This window comes from Mastomys coucha, unplaced genomic scaffold (genome assembly GCF_008632895.1).
Source record: "Mastomys coucha isolate ucsf_1 unplaced genomic scaffold, UCSF_Mcou_1 pScaffold21, whole genome shotgun sequence".
NCBI lineage: Eukaryota > Metazoa > Chordata > Mammalia > Rodentia > Muridae > Mastomys > Mastomys coucha.
The window spans coordinates 190,898,710-190,920,632 of NW_022196904.1; the positions used below are offsets into that span (position 1 = coordinate 190,898,710).

The following is a 21,923-nucleotide window of genomic DNA, read 5'->3' on the forward strand; positions in this document are numbered from 1 at the left end:
TCTCTAGAATAAGCAAAGAAATAGCTTTAGCATTTACTAGCAATTAAATGTTACTCTGTTACTTTATCACTATTTAAAGAGCACAGGTAGCAATGAAATAATAAAAGAAAAATTGAAAAGTGCATCATGGAAATTTTAGAAAGTTATGTCCTAAGTTTGGAGACACTAATCCCCAGATCATATTCACATCTTATGAACTGGGAGCATAAACTGAGAATCCTGAACAATTTATGAAGGTAGAGAAAGTCCCTAAATTTAAATATTAAAGAATCTTTGAAAAGACTTTTAAACTTAGTGCCTAATAACCTATCACCAAAAAGACAGGTTAAACACATTAAGAAAATCTATAACTTTAAAACCCTGTTTTTAGAATACTGAGAATTCTCATTCACTAAAGCACTACTGCCCTCATCTGCTCAGGGACTGAACTGCCTCAGGCTCCCAGCAAGCAGAGAAACTGTACCAGCTGGAGACCCAGGCGCTAGGCAGGTATGCTAATGATCAGATCAGGAGTCAAAAACCAGAAAGCAGAGCTCTTAGAAATTCTTCCTGAAATCATTCTACATTTTTCATAGTGAATTAAAAATGTTTTTAAAATAACACAACATATAACAAAAAAATTAAGTCAAAATAGTCACATTATGAAATATGAGATATGGAAAAAAAAACCTACAAAACTCAAAGAAAAAAGTGTCTTGCCCTAGACTAAACTGTACTTTATTATGATACAAAGTGTGGAATACCAAAAGAAAAATTAGACCCACAAAAAGCTGTCCTCTAGTTCAGTGGCAGAGCACTTGTCTAACTGGTACAGGTCCTGAGATAGGTCCCAGCACAGAGATAAAACAAACAAAAACCTCAAAAGAACTATTTTTATATTTCAAATGGTACCATCACATAAATGAAACATTTCTCAGAATGAAAGAAAATATTTTCAAATGTATTTGATAGAAGCCAAGTATTTAAGAGGAAGAAAAAGTTATAACGATAAAACATAAAATAACACAATTTTAAAATAGGCAAAAGGAGACAGGCTAGAGAGATGGATCAGAAATTAAGACCATTTACTTTTCTTGCAGAAGACATGGGTTTGGTTCCCAACATTCACACAGAGGCTTAAAACCATTATAACTCCAACTGCAAAGGATCAAGTCTCCTCTGACTTCCATGGGCACCACATGCACATGGTTGCACTTGTTGTTAGCCATGAAACTAATAGAAGCCCAAACCACTCAAGCCCACTCACTAGACTGTCTATAATCTTTAAAAAGAACCTTTTAAAGGTTACAGAGAAATTGGGGCTTCATGCATTTCTATTAAGATGTAAAATGGTACAGCCACTTTGGAGAATAGTTTATCAGTTGCCTAAAAAAGTTAAAATATAAAGTATATGTTTGCAATTTTGCTCCAGAGGTATATTATTTGACAATACAATAAAGTATTTACTAGAACATTCTGTAATATGGGTGAAATATAAAAGCTTGCTGAGTCAAAAATGAACACATAATTCTACTCACATTAAATTTTTAGAATAAGTAAATTTATAGACAAAAAGAAGAACCATTATAGGAGGCTATTGTTTTGAACTGAGTTCCTTTACTGGACCCCAACAGAACAGACTACTAAACCAAAATGGAGTCACCCCTATTAAACCCCACATCATCCAGGCTAGAAAGACAGACCATGGTAAGTTGCTTGCTACACAAGCACAAGAATTTGAGTTTGGATTCCCATCACTCACATAAAGTCAGGGATGGAGGCATGTGTCTATATCACTAGTGCTGGGGTGGGAGAAGGGGAGACAGGTGGAGTCTTGGGGCTCACTGGCTCTAGATGAACTGATGAGCTTCAGGTTAAATAAGTTGGAGTAATAGAGGAAGACACCCAGCATCTCCCCTTCCCTCCCCACAACCCCACTCTTGGTTATACAATGTCACATAATCCATTTGAATCTTTAAGGAAATAAATGCCCAAACAGACCAACCATCCTGAATACAGATTTCAACTTATCTCTGTCAGCATAATAAGCAAATCCGTCCTGCTTTAACCTTTACAGAAGAGTAACCTGGAGCTGGAGAAATGGTTCAGGGGTTAACAGTACTTGATGCTCTTCCAGGAGACCCAAGTTCATTTTCTAGCACTTACATCAAATATCTCCAGCTCCAGGGGATCTATCACCCTCTTTGGGCCTCCATGAAATACCAATTCTTTTGTCTCTCCTCTACCTCTCCTTCTATCCTTCCTCTTTCCTCTCTCTCCCCCCCTCCTACACACACACACACACACACACACACACACACACACACACCATACACAGTGAAAAAAATAAACATAAAAAAAATGTAACCTGATGTTAAATCATCAGCTTTTTTCAGTATTGTTGTTTGTTCCAATTTTACCCCACAGTTCGGCTAATGTCCAGTGGGCATGCTCATGCATTTTATAGAATGGGAATTAATGATTTGCAAATTAAAGCTAACTGGATCTGTAACTACATTTAACATACTTCTGTTTTCTGACAAGTGGTTACTTGGAGTTTGGAAAGAATAAAACTAGAGGAGAATGAAGATGGACTGCATAACGAGGAATGAGTATGTAGCTGTGTGGGACAACCTCTAGAAAGTTCCAGAGATCTAGGATGGGGGAGGTTCCCAGGACTCAATATGAGTGACCTTAGCCAAAACGCCCAACAGTAGGGAGATGGAACTTGAAGAGATCACCTCCAGTAGTCTGAGAGGACCAGGACCCCCAGTGAAGAGAGACTGGGACACCAACCCACCTACACAACTTTCCACCCAAAATTGCTCCTGTCTAAAAGAAATGCAGGGACAAAAATGGGGCAAAGATTGAACAAATGGCCAAGTAGTGACTGACCCAACTTGGGATCTATCCCATGGGTGGGCACCAATCCCTGATACTATTCCTGATGCCATGTTGTGCTTGCAGACAGGAGCCTAGCATGGCTGAGAGGCTCTACCAGCAGCTGACTAAGACAGATGCAGATACTTGCAGCCAAACATTGGACTTAAGTCAGGGACCCCTATGGAAGAGTTGGGGAAGGATTAAGAGAACTGAAGAGGATGACAACCCCATAGGAAGACCAACAATGTCAACTAACCTGGACCCCTGGAGAGCTCCCAGAGATGAAGCCACCAACTAAAGAGCATACATGGGCTGTCCATAGCCCCTGGCACATATGTAGCAGAGGACTGACTTGTCTGGCCACAGTGGGAGAGGATGGGCCTAATCCTATAGACTTGATGCGGGGGTGGGGTTCTCAGAGGCGAAGCGGGGGGGTTGGGGGGAGAAGAACTCTGAGAGGGGAGACTGGGAGGAGGGGCAACATTTGGGATGTATATTTCTTTTTTTAAGACTTATTTATTTATTATATGTAAATACACTGTAGCTGTCTTCAGACACTCCAGAAGAGGGTGTTTGATCTCGTTATGGATGGTTGTGAGCCACCATGTGATTACTGGGATTTGAACTCAGGACCTTCTGAAGAGCAGTCAGTGCTCTTAACCGCTGAGCCATCTCTCCAGCCCGACATTTGGGATGTAAATAAATAAAATAATTAATAATTTAAAAAAGTATACCAAGTAAAGTTATAATGATGGATGTAAAATACGCTAAGGGTCTGAACTGTATACTCTGAATGATAAATTTCATTTATTGGATTATATCTCAATAAAGCTGTTTTAAAGAAAACAAATAATGGGTAATTTTAACAATCAACTTTTCTGAGACAGGGTCATAAGATGTGTCAAGTATTGAAAAGATATGTTCCATTAATATTGAGACAAGATAAATTTTAGTAAAATATAAAGTGATCTTTATCTGATATAGATAAGACTAATTTAAAAGTACAGAACTAAATAAATGTCATAGAAAATCATTAAAATATTGAAAGATATTACCATAAGCATTTAGCATCATTCATAAAAATAAAAAATTTTACCATAAAAGGTGCTATTTTTTTCTATTTAATAGTCTTGGAAGAGTCACAAACACAAAACAGAATTTTAACACTTAAGCCAGCACCTCTTGTAAATGGACTTTGAAATTCTATGAGTTAAAAAAAAAAAAGAAAGAAAGAAATTCTATGAGTAGGCTTCCACAGGAGCTAAATATTAAACATTTTACCATAAATATATACATAATACTATCTGTGGTGGTTTGATAATGTTTGGTCCATGGGAAGTAGCACTACTAAGAGGTGTGGCCTTGTTAGAGGAAATGTGTAATTGGGGAGGTGGGTCCTCGAGTTCTCATATGTATGCTCAAGTGTGGTCCAGACCCTCCTCCTGGTTGCCTGCTGAAGACAAATCTACTCCTGGCTACCTTTGGATTAAGATGTAGAACTCTTGGTTCCTCTAGCACCATGTCTGCCTGCACGATGCCATGCTTCCCACCATGATGATAATGGACGGAACCACTGAAACTGTAAGCCTGTTTGCCTTTATAAGTGATGCCTTTCTTGGTCCTGGTGTCTCTTCACAGTAGTGGAAATCCTAAGACAGTATCCAAAGAATAAATTGTTTCTCATTTCTCCTTTATATATTGTTGAAAATAAATGGGCTCATATTTATATACACATTTACTTATTTATAAACTTTATTATAAAAAACACTTGCAAACAAATGAAAAAAAAACTACATCCTTTCTACTAAATTTTTATCTTAAAAACTGTTTCCTGGAAATATGTGAAATAAAAACCAGGTAATACAATTTTAAAAGACTTTACTCACATATTTAAAAAGCAAAACGGGCAACTACTGGTTCTAGGAAGCTGTCAAAGAGTGGCGGCATGGCTTGACTCTAAAACTCCCTATAAAAAGCACAAAATGCAACCAGGAAACAAAAGCAAACACATCAACAGCTATAGCAAAACTAATGAGCACTTTATGTGAGAGCACTGCGATTCCAATGCTGCAGTGGTTAAAAACTAGGTACAAAGAATGTGAGAACATGCTTACAGACAACGAGAACCAAGCCTGCTTCGACATGATTAATCTTTAAAACTTGCTAGTTTTTGTTTTTCAAGTCTATGAGCACTGTGATGGCTATTCTTGGTTGTTAACTTGACTACAACAGGAACAAACCACAATCCAGAATGGAAGGAACACCTGTGATCCAGATCCTGAGACTGGAAAACACAGGCTTTTGACCTGGACCTTGACATGGAATAAATAACACATGCTTTTGATCCAGAACTTGAGGCATAGTGGCCATGAAAAATTTAGGCTCAGGCAAGGTTGAACACACCTTTAATCCCAGGAGATTGAGGCAAGCAGATCTCTAAATTCAAGGCCAGCCTGGGACAGAGCAAGTTCTAAATCCAGGCGTAATGGTACACAGCTTTAATCTGAGCCATACCTTCTGCTTGAGGCCTAAATAATGACAATGGAAAAAAGGAAGGGTTTGTTCCTCTTCACCTGCTTGCACTTACTTGCCAGCACATCTGTTGGAACCTACTTCTTCAGGATTCCAGTTTATACAGAAGACCAGCTGGGACTGAGCAACTACTAGATTCTTGGACTTGCCATTCACAGCTAGCAATTGTTGGACTAATTGGACTGTAGACTCTTTAGTTATACCAATATAGACAGACGTTCAACAATAAGTTCTGTGATTCTAGAGAATCTTGACTAATACAAGCACCATCCAACCTGACTCTAGTTCAGGACTATGGCTGCAGAAAAAGAGTGGCACAGAGTAAGCAGAAACAATCTGAAGTTTTAAGAATGTACAAGGAGATGGTGTAAAAGCCAGCAGAAAGAACTGATAAACAGAGCACTTACAACACACCTTCAAACTTGGATAGTTCCAGGAGAATTACAAATGACTCTAGATTCTTTGTAGTATGTTTTTGTGTTTATATAATATTAAAGCAAGCCTGAAACTATATGAAATCTATTACCAGACTAAACAAATGAATCAAATTGTTGATGCTGTTGAGAGTCATGAAACATACAATGGGGAAAGAACCAAGGAAAGGAACAATTTCATGAGGACAGACTAGAACTGGACATACCAGAGAATCCATGACTTGCAAGTTCTTCACATTTATGTGTTATATTTACATATGGGTACTGTGTCATGATGCACTGTACCCTCAAACTGTGAGTCAAGTTGCTTTTATCAGGTATTCTATCAGAGCACCAGGAAAGTAATTCAGAAAACTGGTACCAAGAAATGGAATTGTTGCTCTGATAAACTTGACTATGAGGTTCACAGGCCTTTTTAACTGGCTTAAAGAAGGAATGTGGAGGAGTTTGAAACACTGGGTTAGAAAAGCCTTAGGATTCAATAAGCAGAGTGAAATGGGCCATTCTGGTAGGAATCTGGAAGACCAGAATAATCAAGAAAACATAGACATAGAGGCCCAGATCATAAGGTCTCAGAAGGAAGCAAGGATGCTATCAGTGAGCAGGCTAGCGGCCATTCGTCTTAGGGGCTAGAAAAGAGTAAGGTTGCATTCATAGAACCTGAGCCAGGCTAACTAAAAAGTAATGGAATATTTTGTTTGGCAGAAGAGATGTCAAGACAGAAGAGCATTCAGCACCATTAAAGAGAAACACTGCTCTGAACTGGGACAAGAGGAAAGGTGTCCATCCATCAAAGGCTCTGTCAATATAAGTTAATATGAAAAGAATTTAAGGGGATATACAGCTAAAGGGGTTCACTGCCTAAGGAACTGTTTCCCCAGATCAGACACAAAGGCAGTTGGAACTGTGGTCCAAGAGACCAGCCTTCATCCCAAGGGAATGTAAAACCTGGCAGTGTATGATCCACATGAAAGTTGCAAGATTAAAGGGGGTGGGAAGGTACAGAACTTGCACCATGGTGACTTGCAGAGGCCAGCCTCTGTGTGGCAGTTAAACCATCTGTCAAGAGGATACTGCCTGAAGGTATGAAGGGGAAGTCTAAACTGTACATTCCAGGAAGTTGGAAATGCCAGAGCCATATGTTGTCTGCTGAGAAAACCTTCAGACAAGTAGTAGAGCTGGTCCAAGAAAGAAACTAGATGTGTAGCAGAACTCAAAGGATGGAGCTACCCAAGCTCCTTGGAGCCCAGACAGAATTAAGGGATGATCTGACCAAAGCAAGAAATACCCAGTATATGTTTAGTGCCTGGGATTTTGTGAATTTATGTGGGCTTTCCATATTTTCTCCCTTTTTGTGTGTGCTGCACACATGTGAACATACAGGTGCTTTTTCTCAGGAACATGCATGTGAAGGTCAGAGGATGATATGGATGTGTCCGATATTGCTTTCTCTTTTAAAACAAACAAACAAACAAAACCGAGTCTCTCATTGAACCTGAAGCTCAGCTTCAGCTGAGCCAAGGGGGCAGCAAACTCTCAGGATCTGCTTGTCTTCACCCTGCAATGTTGCGTTTTAAGTACATGAAGCTATGTCCAGCTTTTATGTGGTTGCTGAGAATTAAAACTCAGATCTTTTTGCTTGATTAACAATCACTCAGAAGAGAACTTGACTTTGGACATCTAAACAGTGTTTCAAGTGTTAAGTTTCAAGTGTTAAAGACTACTGGGACTTTTGAAGTTGGACCGAATACATTTGCACAGATGACCAGGAACCTATGTAGATCAGAAGTGTGCTTGAATGGCAAGGCGACAAGTAGATTTGTGATTGTTAGATTGGACAGGATTTAGAATCATCATGGAAACAAACCTCTAGCCACGCCTACTCAGGACTTCATAGGTTAGGTTAACTGTTAAGGGAAAACCCATCCCAAATATGGGCAGCACCGACCAATAGGTCAAGGGTTCTGGACAAGAAGAAAAGGGAGCTGAGCAGTTTTGTTCCTCTCTCTACATGTTCCTCCTGTCAATGCAATGTGATTGTTAACTTCACACGCCCACCACCATTCATACTTCCTCCCTGTAATGGACTGTACTCTCAAACTGTGAACCAAAATACCCCGTTCCTTCCCTAAGTTGCTTCTGTCAGGCATCCTACCACAGCAACAAGAAAGGTAAGTGATACAGACAGTAAGGAACTGTAATTGCTGGGAAAAACCAGAAGTCATGAGGCTACAATTACAAGAAATAAATAGGGGAAAAGGAGATGACTTGGGGTTGAGCATGTCAATGCCTGTGGATTTCTATGTATTATACTTAACACTGAAAACAAAACAAAACAAGAACTTTTAAAGATATATTTTTAGATCCCTATAAAACAAAACAATACCCTAAAAGCTGCTGAGAAAATACAATGTGACTCAGTGAAGACGTGACCTGAATCAGCATCACCCACCTACAGTGAGCACAGACTACTTGTACTGCTTTGGAGCACAGAACCCAATTAACAAAATTTTATGACCCTCACTTTACTGGCATGTTCTTAATTTGTTGATAAGATCAGCCCCTCAATATATCCATTGCAACACCCAAGTCTTTCACATAACAATATGATAAATCCCTCTTAGAATTTTGAGGCAACACCATTTTCTAGTCAACATAAATATATGAACTTTAGAAAAATGATTACTACTTGGATTTTGTAACTTTATAATATATGCATATTTTAAAGCATGCTATGGGAGATAAACACATTTTGTCACATATATATAAAAATATAAGTTAAATTTAAAAGATTAGTGTAAACTAAGAAATTCGCTTTTACTTGGTGTGGAAAAACTGATCTCTACAGAGTTGTTTTTGAGTTATTTATCTTCTTACTATAACTACACTTGAGTTTTATAACCATCTGTGACTCTGGTTCCATAGGGATTAGATGTTCTCTTCTGACTTTTGCAGGTACCAGGCACACACATGGTGCACACACATACTGCAAGCAAAACACTCATACACATAAAAAATAAATATATCTAAAAATGCTTAAGATCTGTTCACACACAACTTTTTTATTACTTCAAAATGAACAGTTTGAAAAAATACATAGGCAGTTGTGAGCTGCCTGATAAGAGTACTGGAAACAAATCTCAGGAGCACTGGAAAATAAGAAAGTCCAACTTCAGAGTCGTCTCTTCAGTCCTAAATTCTGTTTTGTTTTTCAACTTGATGCAAGGTCTGGTTTCTAAAAGCTTAGCAACATTTATAAAAATATTAAGCTAAAACTATAACAGTAAATTATTTACATGACATTAATGTAGACATGTTTTTAAAGTATCATTCAAAAAAAGATGTGTGTGTGTGTATACAACTCCAGCAAACTTCAACTCATCACAGCAAGCCAATTCAGAACAACTTTACCATGTTCAAGTGGTCTACAGAAACTTTTAATTGTCTTTCATTCTTTTAAAACTGTTGAATATTCTATTCACTACAAACTTTTTCATACTAAATAATTATGGTGAAAACTATCTTGAAAGGTGTTAGACCTTTATATTATTTCTAAAATGTAAAATTATAATTTCCTGAGCCTTCTAAAGGGCACATTTATTGTTTTTCTCTTTCTATCCTTCTGGTGTCACTCTGTCTAGGCCTTGTACCTACTATATCTGTTTTATTATACACGATGGTTCCTTTTATGATATAACAGCATATTTGGCCTCTTTTTTTTTCTAATAAGACTCTTGTCAAGACTCTCTGACAAAAATGAAGCATAACTGTTAGTTACCATAAGACTTAGGAAAATAAATTAGAAAAATCAGTATATTCATAATTATCTATTTGCAAAGACTCAAATGAATTAACCCTACTACTCAAGCACTTATCTGTATCATGAGTTAGGAATGAAAATGAAAAGTTACAAGTAGTCAGTGGTATAGTCAACTGTCACGGAGAAACATAGTCTAAGGACAGTGTACTGTATTTAGAACGCAAGGCAGATATTAAGGAGGTAGCCTGAGTACAAGGACCGGCTGGTTCCAAAAGGCAGGAGGCAGTATGGGCTAAGAAGGCAGGTGGAGCTTGTCCTTTAAGATGTCCAGGCAGAAAAGTGGCAGGCTGTAGTCCCAATCCAGGCAACTGCCTGTTTTATATGGGCTATCAATAATTCTACATTTTTTAAGTGGTTAAAAAAATCATCAAAATACCACTTCATTATACTTAAAACTTAACTGAAAGTGGCCAAGTTCCAGGTCAAAGCCAAGCCAGTTCATTTAGGTACTGCTTGTGCCTCTGTAGTACATACCAGAGTGGGGGAGACATGGCAGATACCAGGGGAAGTCACCATGTCTATATTTGCTATCTGGCTTTTTGGAGAATATCTTGTCAGGCCCTCTCTTAGGAAGGCAGTGCAGCTGACACAGTATGAGTTAAGGGCTGAACAGAAGGCAGTGAAAAAGAAGCTGGATAAAAAGACACTGGTAGGCCAAAGGAAGATCTGGATGCCATCCTGGGAGCAAAAGAAGCGACTGAGCTTCAAAAAGGAGAGTGACGGCTAAATTGCATTTTAAAGGTCATTCTGCCTGTTAATCTAGGCAAGAAATGAACACAGCATGGACTACAGTGGTAAAATACTGAGCCTAGGCAAGACTACTTCCAAACGCAGAGTTCATAGTCTGACTTAGTCACTTAGTGAGCATTTTTAATAATCATAACTCACAAAACTACTATGCTAGGAATGCTCTCCAGTAGGCAAAGTTAAGATAAAAATGTCAGCACAGCACAGCGTTGGGAATCATTGCAAAAATAAATGCTTCCAAGTGACTTTCTAAATATGACTTATTTTTGCAAACTGGAAAAGACTGTTTTCATTAAACTTATGTATAAAGTATTTACAGATAAAAATAATGCAACATAAACTAATATTAAAGCAGAATAAACAAACAGTCTTTAATATATTTCTATCATACGTTCTTGGCCACATAAAGAAGAAAAGAAAACAAAGAACATACCTGCTGCATTCTAACAATGTAACTTTAAGCCGGCCTTCAGTAAGTGCCCATTGTTGAATATGGATAAGTTCTTCATCTTCTTCAAATCCTTGCAAGGCTTGGTATGGAAAAAACGGCTTAAACCTGATAAAAAGTAAAGATAAGTCTAAATTTCTGAATAATAATCATAGTTTAGAACAAACTGAATACCTAGCCTGTTTAACAAGACTCAAAACATTTAATAATGTGTTTGCTCTACAAAACTGAAGGATAGCACAACTGGGAAGTAACTGGTGCCTTCTCTGGACACCCTATTAGCAAACCCAGGACACTTAGAACACAGAGAAGGGAAACCCAGAGGATCCAGAAGGCTAAAGTTTGGATGGAGACGAATTCTTTGGACCAAATTAGAAGCATCTCCTACAGTACCTGATCAAAATTTAGAATGCACTGTCAGTGGACACAAATTGATAGTGATTAGTACATAATAATGATAATAACAAATACTAGCGAAGATAACTACTGAAGATATAATTTGTTAGCAATGGGCATTGCTTTATATGAGTTTTCTTAATGCTCACACTCCAGAGTGGGTGCTACGCTATTGTGCACTTCCCCTTCTCCAGATAGTGAAGTTTACAAAGGTTACTAAAGGTTTGATTCAACTTTACACAGCAGTGGTCCAACCAGAATTTAAGCTATACTGACTTCATCACCGCCCAAATTATATAACAACTCAGCTACCTACAACTTATTGGAGCACTGTGTGGTTATTATTAAAATAGCCTTTTTCTAATGGAGATGCCTGTGCTGAGTTATAAACTGTAGGAGTTTAAAAAGAACAAAACTTTAACTCAACCACAACTGCTACTCCTCCATTAAAGCAAAGGACAAAGAATATGAAAGAACCTGGGCTTTGAAGCTCTGTGATTCTCAATCTACATGAGCCATGACATTTGCCTGTGCAGGAAACTTTAGAGTTTAAAACGACAAAACAAGAAATATCTAAGTGTAGTGACAGAAATCTGTGATCCCAGCTACTAAAGAGGCCAAGGCTTCTTGATCATTTGAACCCAGAGCTTAAAACCAGACTAGGTAGGTAACATATCATTTGTTTGTTTGTTTGTTTGTTTTTCGAGACAGGGTTTCTCTGTGTAGCCCTGGCTGTCCTAGAACTCACTCTGTAGACCAGACTAGCCTCGAACTCAGAAATCCGCCTGTTTCTGCCTCCCAAGTGCTGGGATTAAAGGTGTGTGCCACCACTACCCGGCTAACATATCATTTATTCTAAGAAAGATTCTGAGACTGAGATTCTCGGTTTCACACACAAAGGCCATCACAGTTAATCTTTCTAATCATACATTCTCTTAATATAACAAGCCCTTCTGTCTAGGAAGTCACTGCATGCTCCTGAAGGTAGCATGGACCTTTGGTTCCAACTGGAGGGTTTACTTTCCTGGCTCCTTAAGAGAATAGTTCTCGTGCTTCCTTTTTCTACTTGGCTTTAGATCTTGGATGATAGCAAACTAAACACAGCAGCTTCTTTCCTCTTTATTTGGTAGTCATTTAAAACGCTGGCCACTGAAGCCTTCCAGTCTCCAGAGTGGCCTCACCTAACAACACCTGTACCTCACAAACCAGCCAGCTTGTCTCATATCCAGTGCTTCAATACTGTTGAGCTGATTTATAAAAATCAAACACTAAAATTAAATATGTGGAAGCTAACAGTAGTATTCTATGGTTTACTTTGAAGGATGTTGATACAGGAGGGAAAGTCCTGTTTTACAGTAAATATAAATAAAGGAAAATCTACCGGACAAAGTAGAAGTAGGAACAAACAATGCTCATTGTTTTCTCCTGGTTTTAAACTAGTATAGAAAGCAGAAAGTCCCCCCAGATTTGCCACAAAGCTATACGGATTTGCCTCTGAAGCCATTTAACTCAGACATGCTCCAAATTTTTGGAGATTAAAAAAAAGATCAGAAATTATACTTATGATATTAATATAATATTATATCTCAGAGCTTTGAAAAATATAAACCTTTTAAGTTTCTGAAGAACACCTAAGAATCTTTTAACTTAAAAATTATAACTATCACTATATTCTTGAGAAACTTCAGTATTAATACCCTAAGTTATTTAGATATATCACAGCTGCTCTATCGATTCTTGTTAAAACATGTCACAATTCTCAAAGGAGCACCAGTTACACAGTGTATGATATATAGTCTAACTTGAATTTATTAATGCCTACAATGTTTTGCTAACATTGTTTATGCATAAAATATATTAAAACTAAAATAGTATATATTCTATTTAAGATGAATACACTAAACAGGATAAAGCTGTCATTCATAAGCCAGTCAAAAGAATCTACACATTCATACCCCAAAACTATTTAAGACCAAGCACTTCCCTAACTATGAGGAAGCCCAACAGCAACAAGGCACTCTGTCTCTACTCTGCCTTTACTTTCCCATCCGACCATCTCCTATCAATTCAAAAGCACTAGCTTTCCCACTCAGGCTTGCAGAAAATTCACCTTCTTTAGCAAGCTACGTGCACTTCCTCCTACTGTAAAAAACTTAAACCCTAACCTTAGGAAGACTAGAATTAAGGGACAGTGTAAGGAGATCATCTAACCTGCTCCCCAGTAAACTCTGAAGGAAAAAAAAAAGAAAAGAAAATTAAAAACAAAACAAAGTCCCTTAAGTGGTTCTAAAGGCAAATAGTAATTAAACATCTATTCAAAAAGTTCAAAAAAATATGAAGAACATATAAGAATCTATTAACTTAAAAACTGTAAATATCATTATACTCTCAAGAAACTTCAGCATTAATACTCTAAGTTATTTAGCTAAATCACAGCTGCTCTAACGATCAATTCTTGTTAAAACATGTCACAATTCTCAAAGGAGCACCGGTTACACAGTGTATGATATATAGTCTAACCTGAATTCTATAAAAACTTAGTAAGAAAGCTGAGTCTGATCAAGATGGCTCCCTTTCTCTCAAAGAGCTCAGGGAGACAGACCACTCTACACTGCTGTAGCTCCAGATGGAGGGCTTTGCATCTACAAGGAAAGACTGAGCAGTGCTTCTCACCACTCTCCAGCTACCTGTTACAGGGCTATGCTTTCGACAGTGCAGTAAAAGGTAAATATTGTTCTCTGGCCTAAACGTTATTTGTGGATTGAGGGGTCTACAACAGCACGCTGCACAGACAGTGCTGAGAAGCCCTGATTGCCTGATCCCTGCCCACGGAGTTCTGGTTGCATGGTGAAAACAGCTAAAGCACATCAGCCTGTCTCTTTCCCACCACTACTTTCAGAACCTCAGCACAGATACTCTGCTGAAAGGAAGACAGAGCGGGTCAAAATCATCTCCGAATCTCTTCCTGATAATGCTAACTTGGTGCACAACAGACCACTGATACTCATCGAAGATATGTGCATTGAAGGAACAATATACCTTAAGACCTTAGACTCCCGAGCTTCCACAAGAGAGCCAGGATATAAAAAGGCTAGAAGCATCTCTCCTAGGATCAAACAAATATCAAGCACTGACCAAAGAAACTACTTCTGAAAGAGCCACATTTTAATTGATTAGTTTGTAGAACAAGTTATACTTCACAGCAGTATCAGAAACAACAGACTCAAACTCAGAAACTTAACACTGAAAGGAGATGGATGTTGTACTAGAATAATCTAGACAGTAACTGAAAATCAAGCAAGCAGCTAGGCAATTCTGCTACACACCTATAAATGTAGCACAAATCTTAAAGTGAAGGTTAGTCTTGACTACATGGTAAGATCCTGTTTCAAAGCCCTCATGTGATGACACAGTAGTAGAAGGACAAGAATTGAGAGTGAAAGTGTTTATTTAAGGGGTGGAGGATGGGGAGCTAGGAGAAGGTAGTTCAAAAGTAAGCATGTATGAAAATGTCATTTTAAAAATCCTGTCTCAAAAACAAACAAATCAGATATAAGCACTGGGGTAGGAAAAACCAGTACTGTATGTATTACCTTGAAATTTCTTGTTTCCACCCAAAAAAATTAACATGAAAATATGATCCATACAACATGAAAATGAAAATAGTAGTAGTAGTAATAATAACAACAGCAATAATAATAATAATAACAATAATAATACCACCACCAAATTGGTCTTGAGAGTGAACAGACTATAGGTGTCAGTGATATAATATATTGGAAAAAGGATGGTAAGAAAAGATATTAGTTAAGTAATCTATCTTATAAGTCATCTATCTTAAACAGTAGATAACACTATAGTCGAGATCAAAAATAGTTGTTACATTACTCAGCAACATGGAAGCAACATCGTACTGAAGCATACAGCTAACACTTACCTTGTATTATAACTTACTTTCTATAGTAACTATATGAGATGGATAAGTATATAATTAGCATTCACTGTATAGATGAGGAAACTGAGACAAATCACTTAGATAACTTGCTCAAGGGAAATGCACACAGCAAGAAAGTGATAGAGCCAAGATCTAGAAATCTAGCTTTAGAACCTATTGCCTTAACCTTAGAAGCTGCTAAAAAGAGAAACTGTTACAATTGGTCACTCCTACACCTTGAGACTTGGGGCAGCCAAGTAATTTTTATACAACTTTTCTGTTTATGCTATGGCCCAATGGTAAAAGTAAGTTGTGGGTTAAATCCTCAGCACCTAATTAAATCCTTCTGTTTAATTTTTAATTTTTATGCATTAACTAAAAGGAAGATAGGAACAAATGTAGTAGGATGTAAAAACTGCTGGAATAGACTTAATTAGAAAATCTCGCCAGCCAGTGGTGGCGCACGCCTTTAATTCCAGCACTTAGGAGGCAGAGGTATATTTCTGAGTTCGTGGCTAGCCTGGTCTACAGAGTGAGTTCCAGGACAGCCAGGACTACACAGAGAAACCCTGTCTCGAGAAACAACAAACAAACAACAAAAAAAAGAAAGTCTGTATTAATTCTAAAAAGACATACAGTCTATGACTCAACAATCCTTGCACAAGCAGTATCTAATAGAAATGTACATCATGAAAAGATGTGTAAAACCATTCATAACAACACTAAGCAACTGTCCATCATTATCCCACTAAGGCATACTTGTACAGTGGAATAGTCTACAGAAAATAAAATGAAAAAAAATACAGCCATATGCATAAACATTTAATAAGACCAAAAAAAAAAAAAAGCACACATAATATGATTCAATTTATAAAGTTAAAAAAAATAGGACAAAAGATGTTAAAGATAAGAAATCAGGAGAATACCTACTTTTAGGCCAAGCAGGATGACTAGATAGTAATATGACTAATAAGACGTTTCTCTCTGTGTGTGCACTTACTTGTGTGTGGTTTTTTGTAAGATTTATTTATTATTATATGTAAGTACACTGCATATAAGTACACTGTCTTCAGACACACCAGAAGAGGGTGTCAGATCTCATTACGGATGGTTGTGAGCCACCATGTGGTTGCTTGGACTTGAACTCAGGACCTTCAAAAGGGCAGTCAATGCTCTTAACCACTGAGCCATCTCTCCAGCCCGTGCTTGTGTGTTTTTGCTGTGCAGGTACACACATGTGTGGACACGTGTGGATGTCAGAGAACCCTTGGGTGTCATCCTCAGTGAGGTTATCTACCTCCTTTGAGAGAGTATTTCCTATCACCTTGAAGTTACTAAGTATGCTTCCCTGGTTGGACAGACCCAAAGATCCTCATGTCCCACCTCCCCCAGCACTGAGATCACAAGCACACCATCACCCCCAGCATTGCTATGTGAGTTTACCAGGACTGAATTCAGGCCCCTCATTCTGGTTTTACAACTGCTTGTCTTGTCAATATTCTGAGCTAAACTGTCACAATTACAAACTTTTCATGTAGTGAGTTAAATCTTCATTTAATGTTTAAGGACAAGAAACAAGTTTGATTTTTAAATGTGTATTACTTTAGCATATTAAGTATATATTAAAATGTATAATTAAAATTTTACACCTACAGAAGAAGCTAAACCTCTTTCTCATATTGGATGACATTATCTTCTGTTTTTATTCTAAGATGTCTTTTCAAGATTGTTCTGTAAAACACCCTGAATGCCAGCTGGTGACATCTCCATCACATGGCAGCAGTAAAACTGTTTGCAAACACTGTGATCCTTAGAGAAGGGTTTATTACAAACCCAGTATAAAAATATGTTGAGGTCTAGAGCTACTCGACTTCAATCAGCTTGTGAATTCTATCCTGGATGATAAATTTACTAGAGTTTTCAGCCCAGTAAAAGGCAAACTAACAATTAGTTTTTAAAAGGACACAGCCTTTCAATAGAGAGCAAGAATTCTACCTCTAGAAATATACAGGCAAGGTGGTTGGAGGACTTACCGAGGAGGCAAAATATTATGAAAAGAACACAAAATTTAAAGCAATATAAATAGATGGCACTCTCAACTCTATTATGTAACAAAACGTATGATTTCAATATGGTTTTTCATCTCCTGTTTCTTGTTTAAAAGTCAGGGAGGTTGTATTCTTTGTGAGATGGAGATTTTTTTTTTAAATGCTAGTACTTTCTAAACTGCAAGGTATCATAACATAAATGTTACCTGCTAAACATAGAATTCTTCAAGTGTTTATGTCACCTCTGAAGTACCTGTCCTCACTGTTCCATATTTATAAAGGACATATGCTCTGTCTTCTACACCCATATACTGAGATCTCAGTGCATGACTAGAAAGCACACTTTAAGAGCAACATTTTCAGCTGGGCGGTGGTGGCGCACGCCTCTAATCCCAGCGCTTGGGAGGCAGAGGCAGGCGGATTTCTGAGTTCGAGGCCAGCCTGGTCTACAGAGTGAGTTCCAGGACAGCCAAGACTACACAGAGAAACCCTGTCTCAAAAATACCAAAAAAAAAAAAAAAAAAAAGAGCAACATTTTCTTACTAAAGGATAACCAAAAATACTATGAACACCATCAGTCAACAAACAGGAGAGATGTTTAAACCTTAAACATTATCTGTGGTAACCTCCTTGTTTTCTCAGGGAAGCAAAGGTACTGAGAAATAAAATGGCCTGCCTACACAACTAGCTCATTAGAACTATTATCACAACAACTAGGCCTGCCCTACTTCTTATCCAGCTAGCATTTATGTGGGAGGCATTGTTCTAGGAGCTTTGTCTATATTATTAACTTATTTAACTCTTAAACACACATGTGACAGCATTTCTTTCTTTTATTTTTAACTGGTTAAAAATATAGCATGTATTATGTATAACACTCAATTCAAAGAGTATCATGAAGATAACAAAACCACTTCCAAATACTTTTCTATACAACACTATATGTGAATGTACAAATATCCTCTTAATATAAAGGAGAAAATTATAAACTAAAGAGAATAGAGATGCAGCCAGTAAAAGCAGAGGCATACTCATACTCAAAGCTAGTGCTCCTTTCTTTCTTTCTTTCTTTCTTTCTTTCTTTCTTTCTTTCTTTCTTTCTTTCTTTCTTTTCCTTTATGGTTTTTTGCATCAGGGTATCTCTGTACAGCCCTGGACTCACTCTGTAGACCAGGCTGGCCTTGAACTCAAAAATCCACTTGCCTCTGCCTCCCAAGTGCTGGGATTAAAGGCACATGCCCACTGCCCAGCTTGCTCCTTTCAAAATAAAGCTGTATTAAGATCTTGTGCACCTTAGGTCGCTTTGGCAAAAGCTGTTAGGCAAGTGTGATAACAAAATAATAGTACTCTACTATTAATGAACTCTTAGGGTAGGTATCTGGGAAGTAGAGGGTAAGAATCAAGAAGGAACAAAAGACAAGGAGAAAACAAGATATAACTCAGATATCTTTCACTGGGGTTAATGATCTCACGTCAACTTCATCTGAATGAAGAATAGTTCTCTACTCAAAGCTGGCCCTCCTCCCCGCTGATGCATTCCACATCCATTTTAATGCCCATAATTTCTTCCTTTGTAGAACTCTGAATTCCTTCACTCAGATTTTCTATGATTTCCCCATGACTTCTGGGTTTTGTTTTTGGTTTTTTATAAGGCAATTTAAAAGTAGTACTGTTTGCTTGGTCTCAGACTTTGGCTTTAATACTTACTAGGTCTGAGAACTTTCAGGCAAGTTACTTCAGCTTTTGAGAGGCCCAGTTTCTTCATTTGAAAAGACAGCAATAGTGTCAATCTTGTACAAGTGTTTTAAGAATTAGATGAGTGGTTTCTCATAAAGCATGAGACACAGTGATATACTCTAGAAATACCTTATATCAAGCTTTGTGTACTTTGTCTATTAAGGCTGGCATTCTGTAGACATGACAAAGAGCAAACATCCTTCTCCACAACGAAGCATTTCAGAACCTCCACTGACTCAAAATTTACATTCATGGCTAGTTCTCTTCCCTCAGCTTTAGATTCCAGGTGGCCCTGAGTTCAGTGCCTATAACTGTTTTAAAACTGTATCTTGCATGGTATGTATCAATTAACAATTACAAGGTCATTGTAATTGCTCCCCATTTTAGTATTCCTAGCCATTAAAACTTCTGTAAATCACACTATTTTCACATGTATCCTTGATTCTGGCAACTCATAATAATGTGTGGAACTTAATAAGCCTCATTTTCTATAGGTGGAGATTAAAGATGAGACACTCAAATATCTTGTTTGCTATTACACAATAAATGATAAAGTCAAAACTGCATCAGATCCATTCTCATTCCTGTATGTCTTACATCATCAACATGGACTAGCAGTTCTAAATAGCAATTGAAAATAATGTCTATATCCAATATTTATCAAAAGTGACTCAGAAAAAACAAGAATAGTTCCTTTATATATAGTGAAAATAAACATTAGGTTAAACTAGTAGTTTGCACTCTGTTCTTGGGATCCTCACATGTGTTTTTCAACTGAGGACTCCAAAGAGCTGTTGTTTCTAGAGATGATGTCCATTAATATTCCCCATGAGAAATTAAGCTTTCATTCCATTAGCTGTCAGTAATGGCATAATATATCATGTGACTTCTTGAAAACTCCACTGTAAAGAACTAAATGGAAGTCGGGCAGTGGTGGTCCATGCCTTTAATCCCAGCACTTGGGAGGCAAAGACAGGAGGATTTCTGAGTTTGAGGCCAGCCTGGTCTACAGAGTGAGTTGCAGGATAGCCAGGGCTATACAGAGAAACCCTGTCTTGAAAAAAGAAAAAGAAAAAAGAAAAAAAGAAAAAGAGAACTAAATAGAAAAGGCAAATTATATTTTATACTTTATATTGCTATGAGTATAATTTTGACTTGATAAAGTCCCCTTATAAAGATCTAAGAGGGCCAGTCAAAAGGGTGCCTCAACTACATTTTAGAAAGAATTGAAGATTATAACTCTTGTGTGCTAGAGTTTGAATACAGGTATACATGATTGTGGAGACCTGAGGTCAATGTTAGGTATCTGTAGACATGACAAAGAGCAAACATCCTTCTCCACAACGAAGCATTTCAGAACCTCCATTGACTCAAAATTTACATTCATGGCTAGTTCTCTTCCCTCAGCTTTAGATTTCAGGTGGCCCTGAGTTCAGTGCCTATAACTGTTTTAAAACTGTACCTTGCATGGTATGTATCAATTAGCAATTACAAGGTCATTGTAATTGCTCCCCATCAAACTCCACCTTACTTTTTTAATCATTTAATTTTATTTTATGTGTACAGGTATTTTGCCTTCATGTAGGTCTATGCATCATGTACATGCCTAACGCCTACAGAGGCCACTGAGGGCTTGGATCAGATCCACTGGAACTAGAGTTACAATCAGTTGTAAGCCCCTATGAGGGTACTGAAAATCAAATCCAAGTCCTCTGGAAAAAAAAACAATGTTCTTAACTGCTGAGCCAGCTCTCTAGTCCCTCCAGCTTATCTTTTCAGACGGTGTCTCTTACTCACTAGATCTGGAACTCATTGATTCAGTAAGGTTAGCTAACCAATGAGCTCTAAGGGTGTACCTTTTCTTGGTCCTGTCCACACATCCCATGACCAGAACTAGAATTACAGGTACTTGAATGCCATGCTCATCTTTTATGTGGATGTGGGGGATCCAAACTTAGGTCCTCATGCTTGCACTAGACAGGTGCTTAACCTAGTTACATTGTTTCTCACTACTAGATTTAAGGACAAAACAAAACAAAAAACACTTCCAAAAGGGGACTATTTTGATTTTTAGTTCTTTATCACAAATTATTCCTGGACTATACAGTACCCCTGACAAGGTATTAAGTTTTATTGAATAAACTATTCTTGTGGACTAGGGGAGAGAAAAACAACCTAAGGTAAAACTATCACCTCCCAACTGTGGAAAAGGCAGGAGCCTTAATGTATGGCTATGGCAGTTTTGTCTGGTCACATCAAGACAGAAAACAAGCCACACTCCACACAGGAAGGCAGAGAGATTTGAATAGAGCAAGGAGGAGGAAATAATACTCAAAGGTTATAACTGTCCAGCTTTTTAATTGTTCTCTCTCAAGTAAAAGCAAAATACTTTCTGAAGTATAAATGATTTTAATATTACCTATACTTCTATGACTGTTTATAATAATCACATTCAAGTAGTAAGTAATTTAAACAATACTTGTAAGATTAATGACTCTCCCTGTCTATCCTTTAAGAAATCTACACAAAATCTATTCTAAGAGAAGATTCTCTCTACAGAACAGGAAAGCAATTGCTAAATCATATAGTCACATAGTTCTTTTTCTCTCTCAACCTTAAAATCTAGATTTTCTTTTAATTGGTCTCAGAAACTATAAGCAGTATGATTTGTCCTCGGATAAACTAACCAGAGCACACATTCTGTGTCTGCTCATGCTTCTATTTCAGAGAGAGGCTGAGTTAGTTTTCAAGAAAAAAACCTTAAGAACACAGATATTTCCTAAATCCCAACAATTATTACCAGAGTCTGGTTCAATGACTTCTCATAACCTCCAAGACTCTCAGAATTGAGTTCAAATCCTAACTCTAAAATTATTAAAAAGTTCAAGTTTTCAGTAATTTACTCAGTTATTTATTCAGATCTTAAAGTGGTATTTAGATTTCTTTTTTTTTTTTTTTTTTTTTT

General features: G+C 37.5%; 1 protein-coding gene across 1 annotated transcript in view; it reads right to left on the reverse strand.

Annotated features, from left to right (window-relative positions):
• Window positions 1–21,923, reverse strand: part of Pdzd8 (PDZ domain containing 8) — a 60,672-nt gene that overhangs the window by 26,016 nt on the left and 12,733 nt on the right. Inside the window, exon 2 of the mRNA XM_031390855.1 lies at window positions 10,829–10,951. Coding sequence (XP_031246715.1) covers window positions 10,829–10,951 — 123 coding nt within the window. The remainder of the gene's footprint in view (window positions 1–10,828; window positions 10,952–21,923) is intronic.